Source organism: Corylus avellana, chromosome ca4 (assembly GCF_901000735.1).
Source record: "Corylus avellana chromosome ca4, CavTom2PMs-1.0".
NCBI classification, from domain to species: domain Eukaryota; kingdom Viridiplantae; phylum Streptophyta; class Magnoliopsida; order Fagales; family Betulaceae; genus Corylus; species Corylus avellana.
The window spans coordinates 28,377,437-28,396,230 of NC_081544.1; the positions used below are offsets into that span (position 1 = coordinate 28,377,437).

The window sequence follows — 18,794 nt, forward strand, 5'->3', positions numbered from 1 at the left end:
GACACTGATACTATTTTACATGGGTTAGAGAATATTTTATCCGTACCAGTTTGAAGAAAATTTCTATCGTTTTTTTTATTCATTCTATTAAATTGATTTGTATCTAAAATATATGTAATTTTATTTTATTTTATGACATTTACATGTGAATTACATTGTTGATTGATGGCATAATAGCCATAAGAGAAGGTAAAAGACATCAGTGAAATTTTTTCAAAACTTCTAAAGAAAAATAAAACAGTCAATAATCATATGTATGACTGAACTTATAACAATGTTTTTTTTTTGTTTTTTTCTTCTGAGCGAACTTATGATAGTTTACCCGTCAAATCCCTTATTATTACCAGTTGCCACTGTTTCTCACAATTTCACATTTTGTGTCTGTGTCGGACTAGAAGTAGAAGAGGTGCGCCAAACCACCCCCCCCTCCCTTAAAGTGCGCACGCCAGTCTTTGTGTCTCTCTAACATTGTTGGATCCTAATCTTCCAAACGTCAATCTTCCTTTTCCTTTTCTCGCCCATGTAAGGCTGCTGGGTGCTGAATCCCTTGGAACGCTCTCCAAGCATTCTTTTTGGTCTTCTTCCTCCAGATTTTGAGGTAAATTTAATATCTATTTCTTTTTACTTTTTTTTTTTTTTTTTTTTTTTGAATTTTCAAGTAATTAAATTATGCCCAAATTTATGCTTTTGCTTCACCTAATACAATTGTTCTGAAGCTCTTATTTACACTTTTCAATCCAAATAAACATCTAGGAACGTATCCGTATCTTTAATGGGCTCTTTTAGTTTTCTATTTATGCTTTGGCAGATAGTGAGGTTTGGGTTTGTGTTCTTTTTGTTTGACTCTTATTGATTATGCTTGAATGGTTGCTCCTAATCTCCAATGATAAAATCGTGTAATGTTTTTTTTTTTTTTGTTCGTATGAGCAATATATTGATAAGTATTTTATTCTTTGCTCTGCTAGGCCCATACCTGATTGTGTGAGCAGTAATATTAGGTCGGATTCTTGTTCTTTGGGTTTTTGTTGATTGTTTGTGCTTGCTGCTTTGATTGTTAGTTTTATTCTGGTATTTTTGGATTGGTTTCAGGAATTAATGGGGAAGAAAGTCAAGAAGAAGAGCCGAGCTCCCCCAAAGGAGAAACGGGTTACGACCCATTCCCCCAAAAAAGTTCCCCAACAATCCAACCCTAGTCTTCAGACTGCTGGTGATGTAGTTTCAGTACTAAAAGAGAAAAAACTTTGTGTTCATCTTGAAAAGGGTGTTGATTTTAGTAAATTGTCAGCTAAAATCGGGTCTTCAGAACCTATATCGTGTGAAGATTGTGGGGTTGATGGGAAGGGGAGTAAGGGAAAAGGTAAACATGGGAAGAAGAAAGGTGGGGCTGCAGTTGATCCGAAATCTAACTCGAGAGCCATCTGGGTTTGTTTGGAATGTGGGCATTATGCCTGTGGAGGGGTTGGACTCCCAACGGGCCAAAGCCACGCGGTTCGGCATGTAAGGCAGACTCGTCACCCGTTGGTAATTCATATTGAGAAACCTCAGCTCTGCTGGTGCTTCCCTTGCAATACACTCATTCCAGTTGAGAAGATGGACGAGAGTGATGAACATAAGGACATCTTATCAGATGTTGTGAAGTTGATAAAAGGGCGATCATTGGAAGAACCCTCAGTGGATGCTGAGGACATTTGGTTCGGGAGTGGCAGTATTACAAGTGAAATTAAAGCAGCAAGCAGTGTACTAATTGATTCGAATGGAGGAGGCAGTTATGCTGCAAGAGGCTTGGTTAATCTTGGAAATACTTGTTTCTTCAATTCAATCATGCAGAATCTTCTAGCGATGGGCAGGTTGAGGGATTACTTTTTCAAGTTGGATGCTTCTGTTGGACCTCTTACTGTTGCTTTAAAGAAGCTCTTTATTGAAACCAAGCCGGAGGCAGGACTGAAAAATGTGATAAGTCCAAGATCCCTTTTTGGTTGTGTCTGTTCCAAAGCTCCCCAATTTAGGGGATATCAGCAGCATGACAGTCATGAATTGCTCCGTTGCTTACTTGATGGTTTGTCCACTGAAGAGTTGGGCGCCAGAAAAGAGAATAATTCTTCAAAGGGAGATGGGATTTCTTCAAATTCGGGTACTTTTGTGGATGCTGTATTTGGGGGCCAAATATCTAGTACTGTTTGTTGTGTTGAATGTGAGCACTCTTCAACAGTGTATGAACCTTTTTTAGATCTCTCCCTGCCAGTTCCAACTAAAAACCCTCGACCCAGGAAGGCCCAACCTGTCTCTCGAGCAAAGAAAACTAAACTGCCCCCCAAGAAAGGTGGAAAAACTCGGCCGAAACTTAACAAAGATGCAGATTTGTTACCAGCCCAAAGTGTTTCTACCCCATCAGCCAGCAATGATATTTCTTGCCAGGCACGGTCCATTGAGCCTGTTGCAGAAAAGGTGATGGCTTCTTCATGTGATTCTACACCATTAGTTTCCCTAATTACTGTGGCTGGTGAAGGGGCCCCAGCTTCACAGAATCTCTTAGCTGGCCAAGCGTCTGAAAATGAGCAAGTATTTGAGAATGATGTAGAGCAAACATCATCATTATTGGAAAATTTTACATGGTTGGATTACGTTGGACTGGGGACTGTATCAGATGAACATGATTTGACTTCACAAAGCAATGATATTTCAGTAACTCAAGATCCAGGAAACAAGGATATATATATGAATGATGTACCATTACAAGCTAGCTCTGAGTCTAGCAGTCTGATTTGTCCACTCAATGCAGAGCCGAATCCAAAACCAGATACATCTGTGCATTATTGGGAAGATGAGCAACCATTACAGGTTCAAGGTACTGAAGTTCTGTTGCTTCCATATAAAGATGAAAGTTCCACTACTGGGGAGATAATAAAAGGAGAGGCTGAGGCCTCCTCAGTGGTTATGGGATGTGGACAAGATGAATTGGACTTTGATGGCTTTGGTGACATGTTCAATGAGCCTGAGATTGCTGCAGAGCCGACCACAAGGCCGTCTTTAGGTAATGAGGTTGCAGAAACTGGTGTTGTGGCGGCAAATAGCAGTGAGTCAGATCCGGATGAAGTTGATAATACTGATTCTCCGGTAACTGTTGAGAAATGTTTGACTCATTTCACAAAACCAGAGCTTCTTTCTAATGAAAATGCTTGGCATTGTGAGAATTGTTCAAAAACTCTACGACACCAGATGTTGAGAGCAAAAAAGCAAGTGAAAACTGCTTCAACAATTTTGATGAATGGAGATGAGAGACAAATCCAAAATGAGCAACTACACTTGGATAAGAACTTCTCCTCTCTTGCTGAAGTTGGAAACTGGACTAATGGGAATACCGGAAGTGATGCTTCCCTTAATGCTACTGCTGAAAGCTTTGTTTCACATAAAGGAAAAATGGATTGCCCAAAATTTGAAAATGGTCAAACAAGTGAGCTAAATCCAGTTGTTTCTCAATGGAAAGATGGAAATGGTGAGATAAAAGATGCACTTCCAGAGCAATCACATTCTTCAGGTTGCTATAAAGCTTGCAGTCCAGAAAGCTTCAGTGGTCAAGCCATTGATTCCTGTAGTGTTCATGAGATAGGTAGTATGCAATACACCACTGGTAAGGTCCAGCAGAATGATTCCCAGTTGTTCACCAGAGGCCCTGAATCAGAGGTAAGTGAGGACGAGGAGATGGATTCCAAAAGCATGAACGTGAAAAGGGATGCAACCAAAAGGGTCCTCATTTATAAGGCCCCACCTATTCTTACCATCCATCTTAAAAGGTTCAGCCAAGATACTCGTGGTCGATTAAGCAAATTGAATGGCCATGTCAGTTTCAGAGAAACAATTGACCTTAATTCGTATATGGATCCCAGGTATTTTCCAACCTATATTTGATGCTCATTTTGAATTATTGAAATTTGATAGTTGCATTGCCTTTTGACATCACATTGTCTTTAGTTTATATTGATTCGGAAAGCCTCTTCTCTAAAGCTGCATTTTCATGCATTTGTAAAGAACTACTATCTCAATCATTCTCTTTTCTGGTGTGGATTAGATGCTTTTATTTTCTTGATGCATATATCTTCACTGTTTAATATAATATTGGATGCACTGGTATGTGCCATTTAAAGCACCAAAATACTGATTTTAGCAGCTTGATCCGGTTGGTAGAGTTAATAATTAGAAAGTTTTTTAAATTGTCTTTACTTTTCAAAAAAATAATTAGAAAGTTTTGAAAATTTTGATGTTTGACATGGGGAAAAAAATTATAGTGGATGTGTATAGTAACACGGTTCATGCTTGTGGTGTACATATATAATTACTGTGGATCACAAAGTTATAGTAAACAATATTTTTTCCTCATTCAAATTCTTTTTCCTCGTGAGGAGGATCATGATATTGTTTTTGCAAGTAATATACTCCATAATATTGTTCGTGTCACATTACTTCTGCCTGTGTAGACGTGAAAGGAACTTTTCATAAATGGTTCACATTGAGTTGTGAGATTGAGATCATGAATTCCCCATTCAAAAAAAGGGGTAGGGTTGGGGATGTGGGGAACTGAAACATTACCCATCTGACCCAGTTAGTTAACTGTAGTGGCATAATGTAACTTCCTCAAATATATGTGGCTTTATTTGGCTGGAAGAGAATCTTTTCTGCCAAACTTTGGTATCCACATGTTCATTGTATTTGAATTATAAGTAATTTTGTTTAATGCATCTTAAATTATTGGTGCTTATTTTCTTTGATAAGAATGCCATGTCAAGTCCATGCTTTGTAATTACAACCTTGCTGTGCATAGTAGAACTTTTCTGGTGGATATGACTACCATCTTGTTAAGTCTTGACTATTTATATAATCCTTTCTTTTGTTTAATGGTGATTACAAGATAGTTATTTTAATATAGAAAATCTTATTGCTGTTGAATATAATATTTTTTCAATCGATAATACTTATTAAATTAAAAATTATGTTGTACTCAACATCATTCAAAATTTGGGAGTCAGTATGGGGCTTTATGGTCTTAAACTTTTTTCATGGGCCAGATCTTCGTGAGTTAAACAATTTTTTTTTCAATGACCCAAATTAAGACTGTTTCTGTCACCGACAAAACTGATCAAACTGTCTCCAAACGGAAAATGTACTTCAAAATCTAATATTTCCATCAAGCTGAAAGGCTGAGAATGACATTTCTCATGGCTTTTAAATTTTATTTAACATAATTGAGCAAAAGAAATGAAAAAGTGTACCTAGCTATTAGGTTCTTATTTGCTAAAATTGCTAATTATCCTCCAAAAAACTGAAAATTGAAAAGTTAGCAGCCTTGCACAGAATATGTTGCATCTTAAGTAACATCCACAAATGGTAAGATATAAATCATATAATGAACCATTGGAGCGAGTAATAAGTGACCTTTAGAATGTTTGTTTGGATCTAAAATGTTTTTTGAGGAAAAAAATTTTGACAAAGTTTTTCAGGGAAAAGTATTGATTTTTGGTAGGTACTAAAATATCAACCGAAAACCGCTTAAAACTGATAGACACTACCAAATACTGCTATTAACAATTCAAACAGAAACCCACAGTGTCACATAGCATCTTTGTTCCTAACAAAATAAGGCACACTAATATAAAAAATGTATCCACCATTATTTTTTTTAAGAAAAAAAAAAAAAAACAGATGTGGGGAGTGGGGGGACTGTGACAAGGGAAGGGAGAGGTTGGGGTGAGGGGTGGGAGTTGTGTGGGGGTTGCGACTGGGAGGGGAATGGGGGCAATGGGGTTGCGCTGAAACAGAGGGAAAGGTAGGAGTTTTGGAAAATGGTTTATGCCTCTCCAGAGTTCTAGAAAATGGCTTACTTTCCACATGTTGCTTGAAGGAAAAGAGAATTATACCAGATATGCTTCAGTAGCGTAGGGGCTTTTTTATTTTATTTTATTTTATTTTTTTCATGCTTAGCCTTTGTTTATTGAAATCAAGAAAGAATAGCTATGACCGGTCTTGTAACGATCCAGGGAAAAGTACTAGCCATATATGTGCTATTACACCAAAATGACTAGTCAATTTAGAGTTTTCCCTAGAATTAATTATAAAGCCCAGTTTCACCTAGTAATTAGGCAATGTGGGACTTAATACCCATGACTATCTTTATAAACTACTCACTTTATGTGGGCTTCTTCTCATCTTCCCAATATGGGTCCGGAGTGTTACAAACTCCTCTTCTTAAATTTCTAACGTCCTCGTCAATGCAACGTCATGTAGTGTTCCAGTACCACATGACCTGGCGTTATTAGGTGGCTTTGATACCATTTGTAACGACTCTGGGAAAGCTTTAGCCTTTAACCACCTTTGCGCTATTACACTAAAATGACTAGTTAATTTGAAGTTTTCCATAGAATTCATTATAAAGCTCAGTTTCACCTAGTAATTAGGCAATGTGAGACTACCCATGACCATCTTTATAAACCACCCACTTTATGTGGGCTTCTTCTCATCTTCCCAATATGGGACCGAGGTGTTACAGGTCCCCCTCCCCCCTCCCCCCCCCCAATTTTTTTTTTTTTTTTTTTTTATATATATATGCGGCTTGAATCACACCAAACAATTGTTCTGATTTGGATTTTATTGAGCTAATTTATTTATTTATTTTAATAAACAAGCTAGTTTGTTTACATATGGTGTTTTTTTTTCCTGATTCAAAGAAAGAAGTCTTACATTGGTTTTGTGTGGGGTTGGTTACAATTTATGTGCTACTTGGCATTTCCACCATATAGTTTAACCTTTTGAGCTGAATGTTTTGATATGGTATTAGATTGCGGTTTATTTGTTTTTGGGCTCCACGTGCTGGGCTCATTGCATTTGTCGCTACTTCTGTTTGGCTGGTTGGCTTGTTTTTCTTTTTAGGAATTCTTCTGGTTCTGTTGGGCTGGCTGAGCCTCTTTGGTTCTGCAGCATTTCTTCTGTTTTCTTGGTCCAGCACTTGAGAGTGGGTATTAAGGAAACAAGTCTCATATTGGTTGGATGTACTAATTGGACCTTTCCAAATAGCATAAGCTTTTCGATTGGATGTTTTAACAATAGTTAATAATTAGTTGGATCTTTGTTGAGTATGTTGTACGTGTAGTATGCATTACTAGCTCATTATCATTTTGTAAGCTTTTGATTCACATGATGTGTAATAAACTACTTCTTTCACCATCTTTTCTGTTCATGTGTATTCTATTCCCTTGTTTTATTCCTTTCTTTATTTCTTTATTTCTTTGTTTCTTTATTTTTTTCATTTTTCTTTTTTAGTGGAATCAAAACCGCAAAGAATCACAACATTTTTTTGGATAATATATTGTCATGGGGCATTTTGTGTTGATATGCGAAGGCATCATGGTCCTAAAAAATTGTCATTCTTAAGTCAAACCAGCACTCTGCTATAATTTGAGATTGGTATGGTCACCGGATTGCCCTTTTTAATGAAAAAAAGCATGCACTTCATCCTTCTGAACTTGTTTTAAAATGTTCGAATATCCTAATCATAGTTGTTGAACTCGTGTGACTGAGCCTTGCCGGTTGCCTAGGCGGTTACTTGTAGTATGTGCAATACAAAAATGTTGTACACAGAATATGCAGATGATATTTTATTCATGAAGGTGCGCTTTGCTTATGGATATATTTGTTGTAACTTTCAAGTCAGAAATATACTGAATTTGCCATAGAGAAGTTGAGGTTCATTTTTCTTGCAGGATGCAATTTAGACTTCATGTTTTAAATGCAGCTGCTTCTTAATGGCTCCTCTTTTTTGGTCTTAAGCAATTGTGATTATAATTACATCTCAAATACACTAGTTAAATGACAAACTTTTGGCGCACGAATAAATTTTTCACATGTTTTATTCCTTCTTTATTAATTGTTTTGTATTGTATGAAGAACTCAACCATGTTCGTTCCTGAGCATTTACAGGTGCATAGACAAAGAGAAGTATCATTACCGCCTAGCTGGGGTAGTCGAGCATTCGGGGACCATGAGAGGGGGCCACTATGTTGCATACGTGAGAGGGGGCGAGAAGAGCCGAGGGAAGGCTGAGAAAGAAAATGGTGGTTCTGTTTGGTATCACGTCAGCGACGCCCATGTCCGTACGATTTCCCTAGACGAAGTTCTTCGGTGTGAGGCCTACATCTTATTCTATGAAAAGATTTGAGGTAAATCTACTTCCCATACATTTTACGTTTCTCAGATACCGGTTCGGGGTTAGCTTGAGAACCCCTAATGAGAGATAGAGAGAGAGATAGCAGGCGAGTGTACAACAGCAATTGATCTTCTTATATCTTGAATACCCATTTTTTTGACATGTCATGAGTTTTAAGTTGTATATCTTCACATTATTTCATCAGAAATTTTGTTCCCATTATTTTGGGAAGAGAAGGGGGGTGTTGGCTACATGTAATTGCCAATTTTTTCCTGTAGGATGCTCTGTTGAAGTACTTATTCAGATTATTCTATTATTGGTTGATGAGAATTCCTTCAGCCAAAGATCATAAGTTGTGCATACCCTTCCTCTCTTGACCCTGCCCATATTTTAAGAGATTTGAGCTTTGATGAAAGTTTAAGAGTGATTATTCTTTGTTATAACCGATAAGAACAAAGTTTTCTTTTAAACTGGGTTGAAGGAAGTTCCTTCAACTCGGTCTATAAAAATAACAAAAGAATAATGATTTCAAACAGATTGAGAGAGAAACACAGAGCAAGTCGACATCCATCTAAAATCAACCAAAATCCACATTCTCCAAAACAAGTCGAAAGTCCCCAAGTTTAAATATTTAATAACAAAAATTGAAAATACGAATCCTAGAATATCAATCACGATATTTAAACAATTTTTTTTTTTAAGTAAAGCGACAAATATTAGTTATTATTAGTTTGGATCTTTATTCTTTTGTTCTACTTTGAGTAATTTCAGGAATGAATGTTGATCAAAATTTAGAGGACTATGGTTTCAATTAACAAACAAAGCCAAGAGTTATGATTAAAATTATTATCTCATTTGTATGATCATTTACCACAGTTGTTTGTATCAAGAATCAATTGCTTATTTGAGATGCCTCAAGGTAAATTAATATTGCTTCTTTTATTTAAAACTCATAATTCAAGCCATCATATCACAACATAATTCATGAGAAACTCGGAATTCCGAATAAAGCTGAAAATGCAAAATAAATGTTGCGGGGATATGAGTAACTTGATGGATAAAATAGAATATTCCACATAGCCCCAATGATACAAGAAAATCCCATTTATGAGCAAGAATGCTCTTATATAACGCCAAACAACAGGTAGCATGGCATTGTAATACCGGCTATTGGCAAACATAACAATGTAACGAGATTTGGGATATCTCTCAAAACGACAATTGGGTTCTCGTTTTGAAGAAAGAAACAAAGAAAAAAAAAAAAAAAATTGGTTCGATTTCAGTGAAAAAATGATGACGTGATGAATCAGAATCTGTTGGTATATGACTTGAATTGTCGAGGCAAGTTAGCGTGTGGGCCCAACATATATCTTTTTTTGCCTTGGATCGGTTTGGTACTCCTTTATTGAATTGGTAGATGGAATAGTAGATGGAGATTGATAGATGGAGCTGGTTCTTCTATAAATAGAGCTCCCTCCCTTCACAAATCTCACCACTCTTCTCCTTTCTCTTCTACATATTCTTCCTTCTTCCAATTTCTATTTGATATTTTTTTCTTCCTGAGAGTGTTTACACATAACAGAGAGAAAAAGACGAGACAAAGCGTTGCAAGAAACAAATAACATGAGAGAGAAGGGACTTGAGAAATTAGATTTAAAAAAGATACGAGTGGGTGTTAGTCATATTAAAGCAATTAGATCCTTCATACTAACTAGCAATTAAAAAACTACTCTTCACTTCAGTCTAGAGGTTAGTAGATCCTCTGCCCACTCTAAAATTATTTCATGTCATGTTATTTTATACATTGTGTATTAAATTGTAAATAATTCTTTTATTTATGTACTATGAAGTTACTTTGCATGCATGAAAGGTTTTTAAATAGCTTTTGAAATAAAAAGTTATTGATGTCAAAGATTTATTTAAAAAGTTTCTATTTATGAAAATGCCTTCTAAATGCAATAAGTTGATATTTGGAAAAGTTTTCAATTTGAAAAAATAGATCTTGAGAAAGTGATGATTATAAGAAATAAGAATAATGACAAATCCTCCTACATGTTGCCCTAAGATATATTAAGAGAATACAATAACTGAGATAAAAAGTTATAAAATAATGGCACGTGTATGGAGGAGAATATTTTTGGCCACAGAAGAAATAAGAAAAAACAGAGTTCGATACCGATAACCACTGAAGGAGGCTATGCTAGAAGGTGGTATTCCATCAACAGTTTGCTAAGTGCACTCATAATTAAATTGGCGGACGAGTGGGCCTGTGGCTAAAAGGACTGACTCTACTTGGCACTCACAATTTTGTCACACCTAATTTTATTTTAATTCAGATAATTAGTTTTACTTGTATGGTCCATCAACCAAATTTTCTAGGAGAAGAAAACAAAGAAATTTCTTGAGTATATATAACAAGTCCGAAAGCATTTGCATGTTAAAAGAAGGAAATCAAACTCTCTAAATTAAAATAAATAAATAAAAAAAAATTTTGTCCCCAAATTCTCATGAAAACATAAGAGCATTCACATCCGCCTCAGCAAAAGCTTAGTTAAATTTAGTCAAAATATCACTTTTTTCTATTTTAGTTATCATTTTTTTTAAAGTATCAACATTTGGCTCACCATTTTAACCATCAACTTTTAATATTTTATTTAAAATTTATTATTTTTTAATTTTTATCTAGTTTTACAGAGAGGAGAGATAAGTTTAAATGATTTTTAATTAGAGGAGAGATGATGAAATAATTTTTTTTATTAATAAAATTATACATTGTTGAGTCATAGTGCTCAACAAAGTTGTTGAGTACTGTAGCTCCTCAGCAAATTTTTAGCTAGTTTATTGAGCCGGATGGAGAGTGATTTTAACATTTTTGCTCAACAAAATACCCTTTTGTGAATTTAACCGATGTCTATCATACATTTAACCTAAACTACCTTGAAGTAATATTACTCATTACTAACTTTGACATGATCAAACTCCTTCACAATTATGGATGGATAATCATTCAATGTAAATCCTATGATCTATCGCTCAATGTATCATCGAAAACATACATAACATGAAATTTGGACATACATAAAACTGCATGAGGTACATAGTTGTTCGTTAAACCTTCCAAAGTTTATTCATTTATCTCTCATTCTCATCCACCCCACCCCGTAAGGGAGCTCCTCCTAAATAAAAGAATACAAGTAAATGAAAAATTTCACAAAGGACCCTCAACTACCGCATATTTAGATAAAACCCCCCTAAATTTTAAAAACTCTAAATTTAACTCTCAATTTGACCACTCGAACATTCAATTTGAAGCAACTTACCCATCCGTCAATTTTTGCCATTAAACTATAATGTAAACCCCTAAAAAGATAAAATTACCCTTTGATTTTCCTTCTTTTTTTTTTTTCTTAATTTGAAATTAAGGGTAAATATAAAATTTTATAAAGGGGGCAACTTCAGTGAAGACCCCTGAACTTCCATCCAATTTGACAAACCCCCTCCTCCAACTTCAAAATCTCTCAATTTATTTCTCTGAACTTTTAATTGCAATCAATTTGGACTCATCCGTCAGATTTTAAACATCACATGACGTTTATACCCCTGACTTTTTTATAAAATTAGAACTTTACCCTTAATTCCAAAACATTTTTCTTTATTAAAAAAAAAAAAGAAAAAGAAAATCAATGATATTTTGGTCTTTTTTGGTATTTCTAAACCCTAAATTTGATGGAGTGGTTCAAATTGAGAGCAATTGAAAGTTCAAGGGACTAAATTGAGAGATTTTGAAGTTTGAGGGGGCTTTGTCAAATCAGGTGGAAGTTTAGGGGTCTTCAGTGAAGTTACCAATTTTATAAAAAAAGTCAGGGGCATAATGGTCATTTTAACACTTTTAACATTTAAAAATTGACGGATGATGTAAATTGCATCAAATTAAAAGTTCACATGATGAAATTGAGAGTTTTTTTAAATTTAAGGAAATCTTTTTCAAAATGTGTGGTAGTTCAGGAGTTTAAAGTGAAGTTTTCCCAAAAACAAATTATAAATATACAAGAAATTATATGGGGGTGGTCCAATATCCCATATACTTTTTTGGTGAAATTCAAGATTTGAAGGAAGGTACACAACGAGGGCTTGGAAAAATATTTGATAATTCTTAAAATAAGACGCAACTAATAATATGCTTTTGGTTCTTCCATTTTTTTTTTTTTGAACGGAAATCTGAGGATTTCATTAATTAAAGATTACGAGTATAAAGCTCTCACAGAGCAGAGCAAAAAATTCTTACATCACAAAGCATAAAGCTCTGCAAAAATAATAGTCACATGCTATACGGTTACAAAGTCATAAATACAAACAAAAATTATTACAATCAGGTACTATTTATGACTTTAATCTTCTGCTAACTCATGTACAAATACAGTTAAAAAGCAGATCTGCTCCGAGCATACTAGATCTAAGACATTGGTAGCCAAATTTTCTAACAAAATTTATTTAAACCGGTCCTGAGAGATAACCTCTCGCACCTAATTATCCAAGCTGTGAGAAATAACCTCACACCTAATTATTTCTTGGGTTAAATACCTAATACCCCTTAGGGTTTCATTTCTTTATTTTTTTCCCCCTTAAAGTTTCATTTTTATCATAGGAGGTATCTGTGGTTTTGATAAAGACTAAATTGGTCATTCCGTTCATTGACCATTAGTTGACTTGACGAAAGTCCACGTCACTGACACGTGGACCAATTAAAATTCGACACTTGGCATAAGGTGGCCATGTCATCAAATTAAATTTTTTATTTTTAAAAAAATTAAATATATATATATATTTTTTCAACAAAATAAAAGAAAAAAAAATTGGGCCATTTGGAGGTGACTCAGCCACCCCTAAGGTGCCAAGGGGGTGGCTCGACCACCCCCATCACGCCAGAAAGGGGTGGCCATAGCGGGGAGGGTAGTAGCGGGGAGTAAAAGGAAAATGAGAGAGTAATATAGGTCTTGTTCTCAAAACTCATTATTTTTAACTATTGAATATAGGTCTTGTTCTCCCAAATGTTAAAGAGTAATGTTATATTTCTTTTCCCTATCTTTATTATATTTGTAACTTTTAAAATTATTATTAAAGGGTTAAATACTAAAAATTCCTTAGGGTTTAGGGTTTGGACACTTTATTTTTTTTTTCTCCCTAAGTTTTGATTTGTATCACAAGAAGTACCTGTAGTTTTGATAAATACCAAATTAGTCATTCAATCTATAGATCGTTAGTTGACTTAATGGAAGTCCACGTCACTGACACGTGAACCAATTAAAATTTGACACTTGGCATAAGGGGTCATGTCATCAGTAATGATGTGGCCATATAATTAAATTTTGTATTTAAAAAAATTAAAAAATATATATTTTTTCAAAAAAAAAAAATTGGGGGTGGTCGTAGGCCACCCCTTGGCCCACCCCCTTTGGCCATGGGGGTGGCACGGCTGGATGGGGGTGGCCGAGCCACCCCCAAGGGGGTGGCTCGGCCACCCCCATGGAGCCAAGGGGGTGGTCGAAACCACCCCCAAACAGCCAAGGGGTGGCCCACCATTTTTTTTTTCTTTTTTGAAAAAATATATTTAAAAAAAATAAAAAATTTAATTAGATGGCCACGTCATCATTGATGACATGACCACTTATGCCAGGTGTCGAATTTTAATTGGTCCACATGTCAATGATGTGGACTTCCGTTAAGTCAACTAACGATCAATAGATGAAATGACCAATTTGATCTTTATCAAAACCACATGTACCTCCTGTGTTACAAATCAAAACTTGAGGAGAAAAAAATAAAGTGTCCAAACCCTAAGAGATTTTTAGTATTTAACCTTTATTAAAATTACAAATTTAATAATAATTATAAAAGTCATATTTAATTTTTAAAGTACACATACAAATGAAACATTTAGCATTAAGGGAAATGCTAGAATGCAATAAATTCCCCACAATTTTCCCATCAAATGCTGAGGTGGCAAGCTCACTTACAATATTTTATTATTTATTTTTTAAATAAATAAAAATAAAAATAAAGAAAAGTTAATAAAAAAACTTAAATGCCACCATAGGGCTCTTGGGGGTGGTTCACCCAAAGGGCCAAAAAAAAATTTGAAGTATTTTTTAAAAAAGTGGGTTTGACGCTGAGGTGGCCTCCATTTTAAAAAAAAAAACTTAAAATTTTTTTTGGCCAGATCGGCCACCCCAAGGGCTATGGGGGTGGCTTCGGCCACCCCTATGCTATTCTGAGGTGGCAGCTATTCCTTTTAGTTTTTTAAGTTTTTTTATTAACTTTTATTTATTTTTATTTTGATTTTAATTTATTTAAAAAAATAAATAATAAAATATTATAAGTGAATTTGCCACCTCAGCATTTATGAAAAAATTATGGAGAATTGATTTCATTTGAGCGTTTCCCTAGCATTAAATATTCATCTCGGCAAAACATAAAATAGCAAAAGAAACAAAAAAAAAAAAGAAAAAAGAAAAAGCGAACAATAAATAAAGGGAAAAGAACACTCTCTCTTTTTCTGTGTGTCTCTCCCTCCCTCTCTGATATTCTGTCTTTCTCTGAGCGGCTCTCTCTCTCTCTCTCTCTCTTCCTTTACCAACTAAGCCATCTCACTAAACCACTCACCGCCCTATAACTGTGTCTTTCATGGCAGCACCACCGCAAAAGGCAGTCTCTTTTCTGTGGGCGACCATGTTGGTGGGTATTCTGGGAGGCAGCAATAGTGTTGTGGGCGTGGAAGGTGCATACTGGTGCGTGGCAAGGAGCGACGCGAGCGAGCAAGCGCTGCAAACGGCGCTGGACTATGCATGTGGGACTGGAGGAGATTGTAGCCCCATACAGTCAAATGGCCTCTGCTATCTGCCAAACACCATCCAAGCACACGCCTCCTACGCCTTCAACAGCTACTTCCAGCGCAAGGCCATGGCCCCCGGCAGCTGTGACTTTTCCGGCACTGCCACCATTGCCCAAACTGATCCTAGTATGTTTTTATTTTTATTTTTATTTTATTTTTATTTTTTTTATGTGTATTTATTTATATATATATTTCTTTTGGTTTTTGTGATCTGGGTGTAGGTTATGGATCTTGTGTGTATCCATCTTCCTTAAGGTACGTGCCATTTCCTTTTCTTTTCTTGGCTATTGGCTCATAAGAAACTATGCATTATATACATAAAATATATGTAGGGCACCGCATTTGGCAGCGGCCTTTTTCTTTTTCTCTTCTATTTGCTGGAATTTTTTTTTTTTTTTTTTTTTCTGTGACAAAATCGTTTCTTCATCTTCAAGTAAAAGGGTCATCTTTTCAATTATTTATTTAATTTTTTTTGGGTGAGAAAAGCAAGAATAAGAATAAGAATAAGAGATATACCACCTTTTTTATGGTAAGTGATTATGATATATGGACACTTGCTCTAATAATTTCACCCTTTCCTTGTGTGAAGTTGCTGTCTTTAATGCATGGGATTTGGAGGGGGTTTCATCTAAACGTTATTCTGATTGGTGCCCTTATTTCCGCGGCCACCCTACGTACATAACCGATAATACCCCCAAAGCCTTGGTGCTTTAGGTTCTGGGAGTGGGAACTTGATTGGGTGGGAGATATCATTTGGGATGAAGGTTTTTGGTGGGGAGTAATTTGGGTAACGTAGATAAAGCACCCACCCTTCAAATTTCGAAAATTTAGGTCAGGTGTTGTCTGTCAGATATGGCTCAGGGCAGAGAGCCACGTCTCTTTTCTGATTCTCTGTCTCTGTCTCTTTCATAAATCTTGGGTTTTTCGCTTTTGTTGTACTGTTTTGTTTAGGTGGGTCATCTCACCAGTAATGGTACTTTCACGTTAGTTTTACACCGTTGGATGGCCCTCCTGGTCCCAGTTGGCAGTTACATCCAACGTCCAGAACCCTAGTAATGCTTGTGGTGCCTAGTTACATCGTATAGGTTCTGCCTTGCACTATGCTTTTTTCATCGACGCCCATGTCCTGTCTATTTATCAACCTTGCATTTTTTCACCTTGAAAATAAGAAAAGACGATGTTTTTGAGACAGGGAGGGTGTGAGCCCATGTCGTCTCAAGGGGTATTTTTGTTTCATTTCAATGAGACTATATGCTTTGTAGCTTTCCTAGGGAACAAAAGGGAGCTTTTCCCCATATCACAATTGATGATACAAGACGACCCTTTTGATGCAAACAAAAATCTTGTCGGGTCAATTTCTGATGCGACTTGCAAATTCAACAGAAAATTATATATTTATGTTTCAACACGATTTAAATACGACACTCGAACAACACGAGTTATCACTCCTATTTATGACTCTTTTGCCTTGCTATGGTGCGAAATTTATCGTCCCAGTCGTAGAATAGCCGTTAGTAGGGGTTTGATCAAATCGTATAATATATTCTAACAGGGACATTGAGGCAAATATCAGGACGGAGAAAAAGAGAATGGGAGAGAAAGAGAAAGAAAGTAATTAAAAACTATTTATAGAGCTACAAATATAGAAAAACACAGGAAATGGATGTAGATATAATGTAAAATGCATTTGGTTTAGAGAAACGGACCTAGATTTTTTTAGGGATTTGGTTAGCTATTTTACATAAAAATCTAAAATGCATAAGTTATTGTCGATGCTGGTGGTCCAACTTTCCCACATTTCACCTTTCCTATTATAATAGGAAGATAGGGGCATTTCTTAGGAGTAAATGGCCCCAAAAACATTTAGTTGATCTAATCTTAACACCAAGAGCTATTTGTATGTATGTAAATATATTTAATCAATCACTTGGGGCTACTACAAAATGCTTTCATTATCTTCAGTTTGTTTTCAGGACATAATTGCATTATATATTATTCCTAATGTTCATCTCTATAAAAAGAAGAGAAAAAAAAAAAAAAAATTCTCTAGTAAATGGTAATGACCTAATTGCCCCTCATTAAAACCCAACGCATTTTGCAATTTAGGTAATTTCACTAGCTTTATTGAGGAGCAAATGGGATAATTTATGTCCACTTAAACGAAAATTAGTAACGGAGGGTCTCTATTGCAAATTTTTGATACAATAGGAGGGTATATTGAAATTTTTTAAATATTAGGGTTCAAATTGAAAAACACCTCAAATTTCAAACTTCAGGAGGTAAAGTGAATTTTTTCCTAAAAAAAAATTCTAATGATGAGACCTTCGAAGATGCAATGGGTCACGCCAAAGAATCTACTCTTATGTCTTTTTTTTTTTTTTTATTCCCTGTATTTATGTGGTCCTAAAACTAGTAGCCAATGCTTTTACCCTAGCCCTAAAGGATATATTTTCTTGCTTAAGAAACTTTTGTTGCAATGTATAAGGACTGATTGCTTAAATGATGCAAATTTCAGCACGGCTGGAGGGACTACTACACCAACAACACAAACTTCAAATAACCCAAATGTGCCAACAACAGGAACAACAGGCAATGGCAATGGCGGCACTGCCGGACTGACTCCAGGATTCACCCCGCCGCCATTCCCTGACAATTCGAAAGAATATTCGGAGTCCATGATCCCCACAATCTTACTGCCTCTCTGCTTTCTGATTGTTCTCACGCTTGCCTTTCATCCACTGTAGGTCTCAGGGTGGAGAGAAGAGGCTTATACAGTTTTGTTAGAAGTTGGGCCTTCTTTGTTTACTACCCCACCTTTGATTTTTTAAACTATTTTCTCTAGTCATTTAAAAAAAGGTTGTTAAGGAGCGTTAGATTGGCTGGTTAAGAGAAAAGAAAGCTCATTTGGATCCGAGTTAGTGTTATAGCTAGGGCATTATTATGGTCCAAAGCTTGTAGGTCTTACAAATTCAATTCAATACTTCAATTTAAGTGGTCTGATTTTGAGGAGACGAATGATCAAATCAAAACTTTGTGGTACTCGTCCTCATAATCAAAGGTATATCATATGGAACAAGATCCTCTCTATTTTATTTGAACGGGATAATATACAGTTACTTATTTTGGGAGTATTTTTGTTTTTTCACTTTTTAAAGAGACAAAAATACATCTTTTAATATAACTAACTGAATATTATTCTCATTTGAACTTAAAAGGATCCTAATTCATATCAGATGGCCAAAACGAAAAGATCATTGGTTCCTGTTGGAACCCTAATAGATGCACAAACTTTTCTTTTGCTAGGGCATAATGTTTCTCTTTTTTCTTTATTGCATGACTTTTTCTTCTCTTGTCTCTTGGTGTGATACTTCAAAACTAAGAAGAGAAAAACTGCGATACTATGTACGCACTGATGGAAGTTTTACTCTATGTGCGATGCTCATCTCCAAAGGCTATTTCATGCAACTCTCATAACCTTTTTCTCAATTTCTCTCTTAGCAATTAACAAAATGCCAAAACATGTTTAAGTTCGATTTATAAAACTTTTAGAAGGTGTTTTCTACTTTTTGATTGAAAGAGTATTTTGATACGATATGAAAGTAATTTTTGGTATTTGTAAGAATCGTGTTTAGGGCTGTTTTTAATACTTTTAATTTTTTACTAAAAAGCAGAAAGCTACCCAAGTAAGCTTAGACAAACGAGGCTGTTCTTTTT

At 35.5% G+C, this 18,794-nt stretch overlaps 2 protein-coding genes across 3 annotated transcripts; both read left to right on the forward strand.

The window, feature by feature from the left end:
- Positions 1-430: 430 nt before the first annotated feature.
- LOC132178650 (ubiquitin carboxyl-terminal hydrolase 2-like) lies at positions 431-8,551 on the forward strand. 2 transcript variants are annotated; one of them, XM_059591129.1, is made up of 3 exons: positions 431-598; positions 1,090-3,884; positions 7,966-8,551. In XM_059591129.1, exons 2-3 carry the CDS (start codon positions 1,096-1,098, stop codon positions 8,201-8,203), a joined length of 3,027 nt encoding a protein of 1,008 aa, XP_059447112.1. In that variant the 5' UTR covers positions 431-598; positions 1,090-1,095; the 3' UTR covers positions 8,204-8,551. The 2 variants fall into 2 exon arrangements, with proteins under 2 accessions (XP_059447112.1, XP_059447113.1); XM_059591130.1 differs by lacking the exon at positions 431-598 and adding an exon at positions 944-998.
- A 6,211-nt stretch (positions 8,552-14,762) lies between these two features.
- Positions 14,763-18,194, forward strand: LOC132179051 (PLASMODESMATA CALLOSE-BINDING PROTEIN 3). The gene is made up of 3 exons (XM_059591671.1): positions 14,763-15,206; positions 15,302-15,335; positions 17,596-18,194. Exons 1-3 carry the CDS (start codon positions 14,873-14,875, stop codon positions 17,822-17,824), a joined length of 597 nt encoding a protein of 198 aa, XP_059447654.1. The 5' UTR covers positions 14,763-14,872; the 3' UTR covers positions 17,825-18,194.
- Positions 18,195-18,794: the final 600 nt, after the last annotated feature.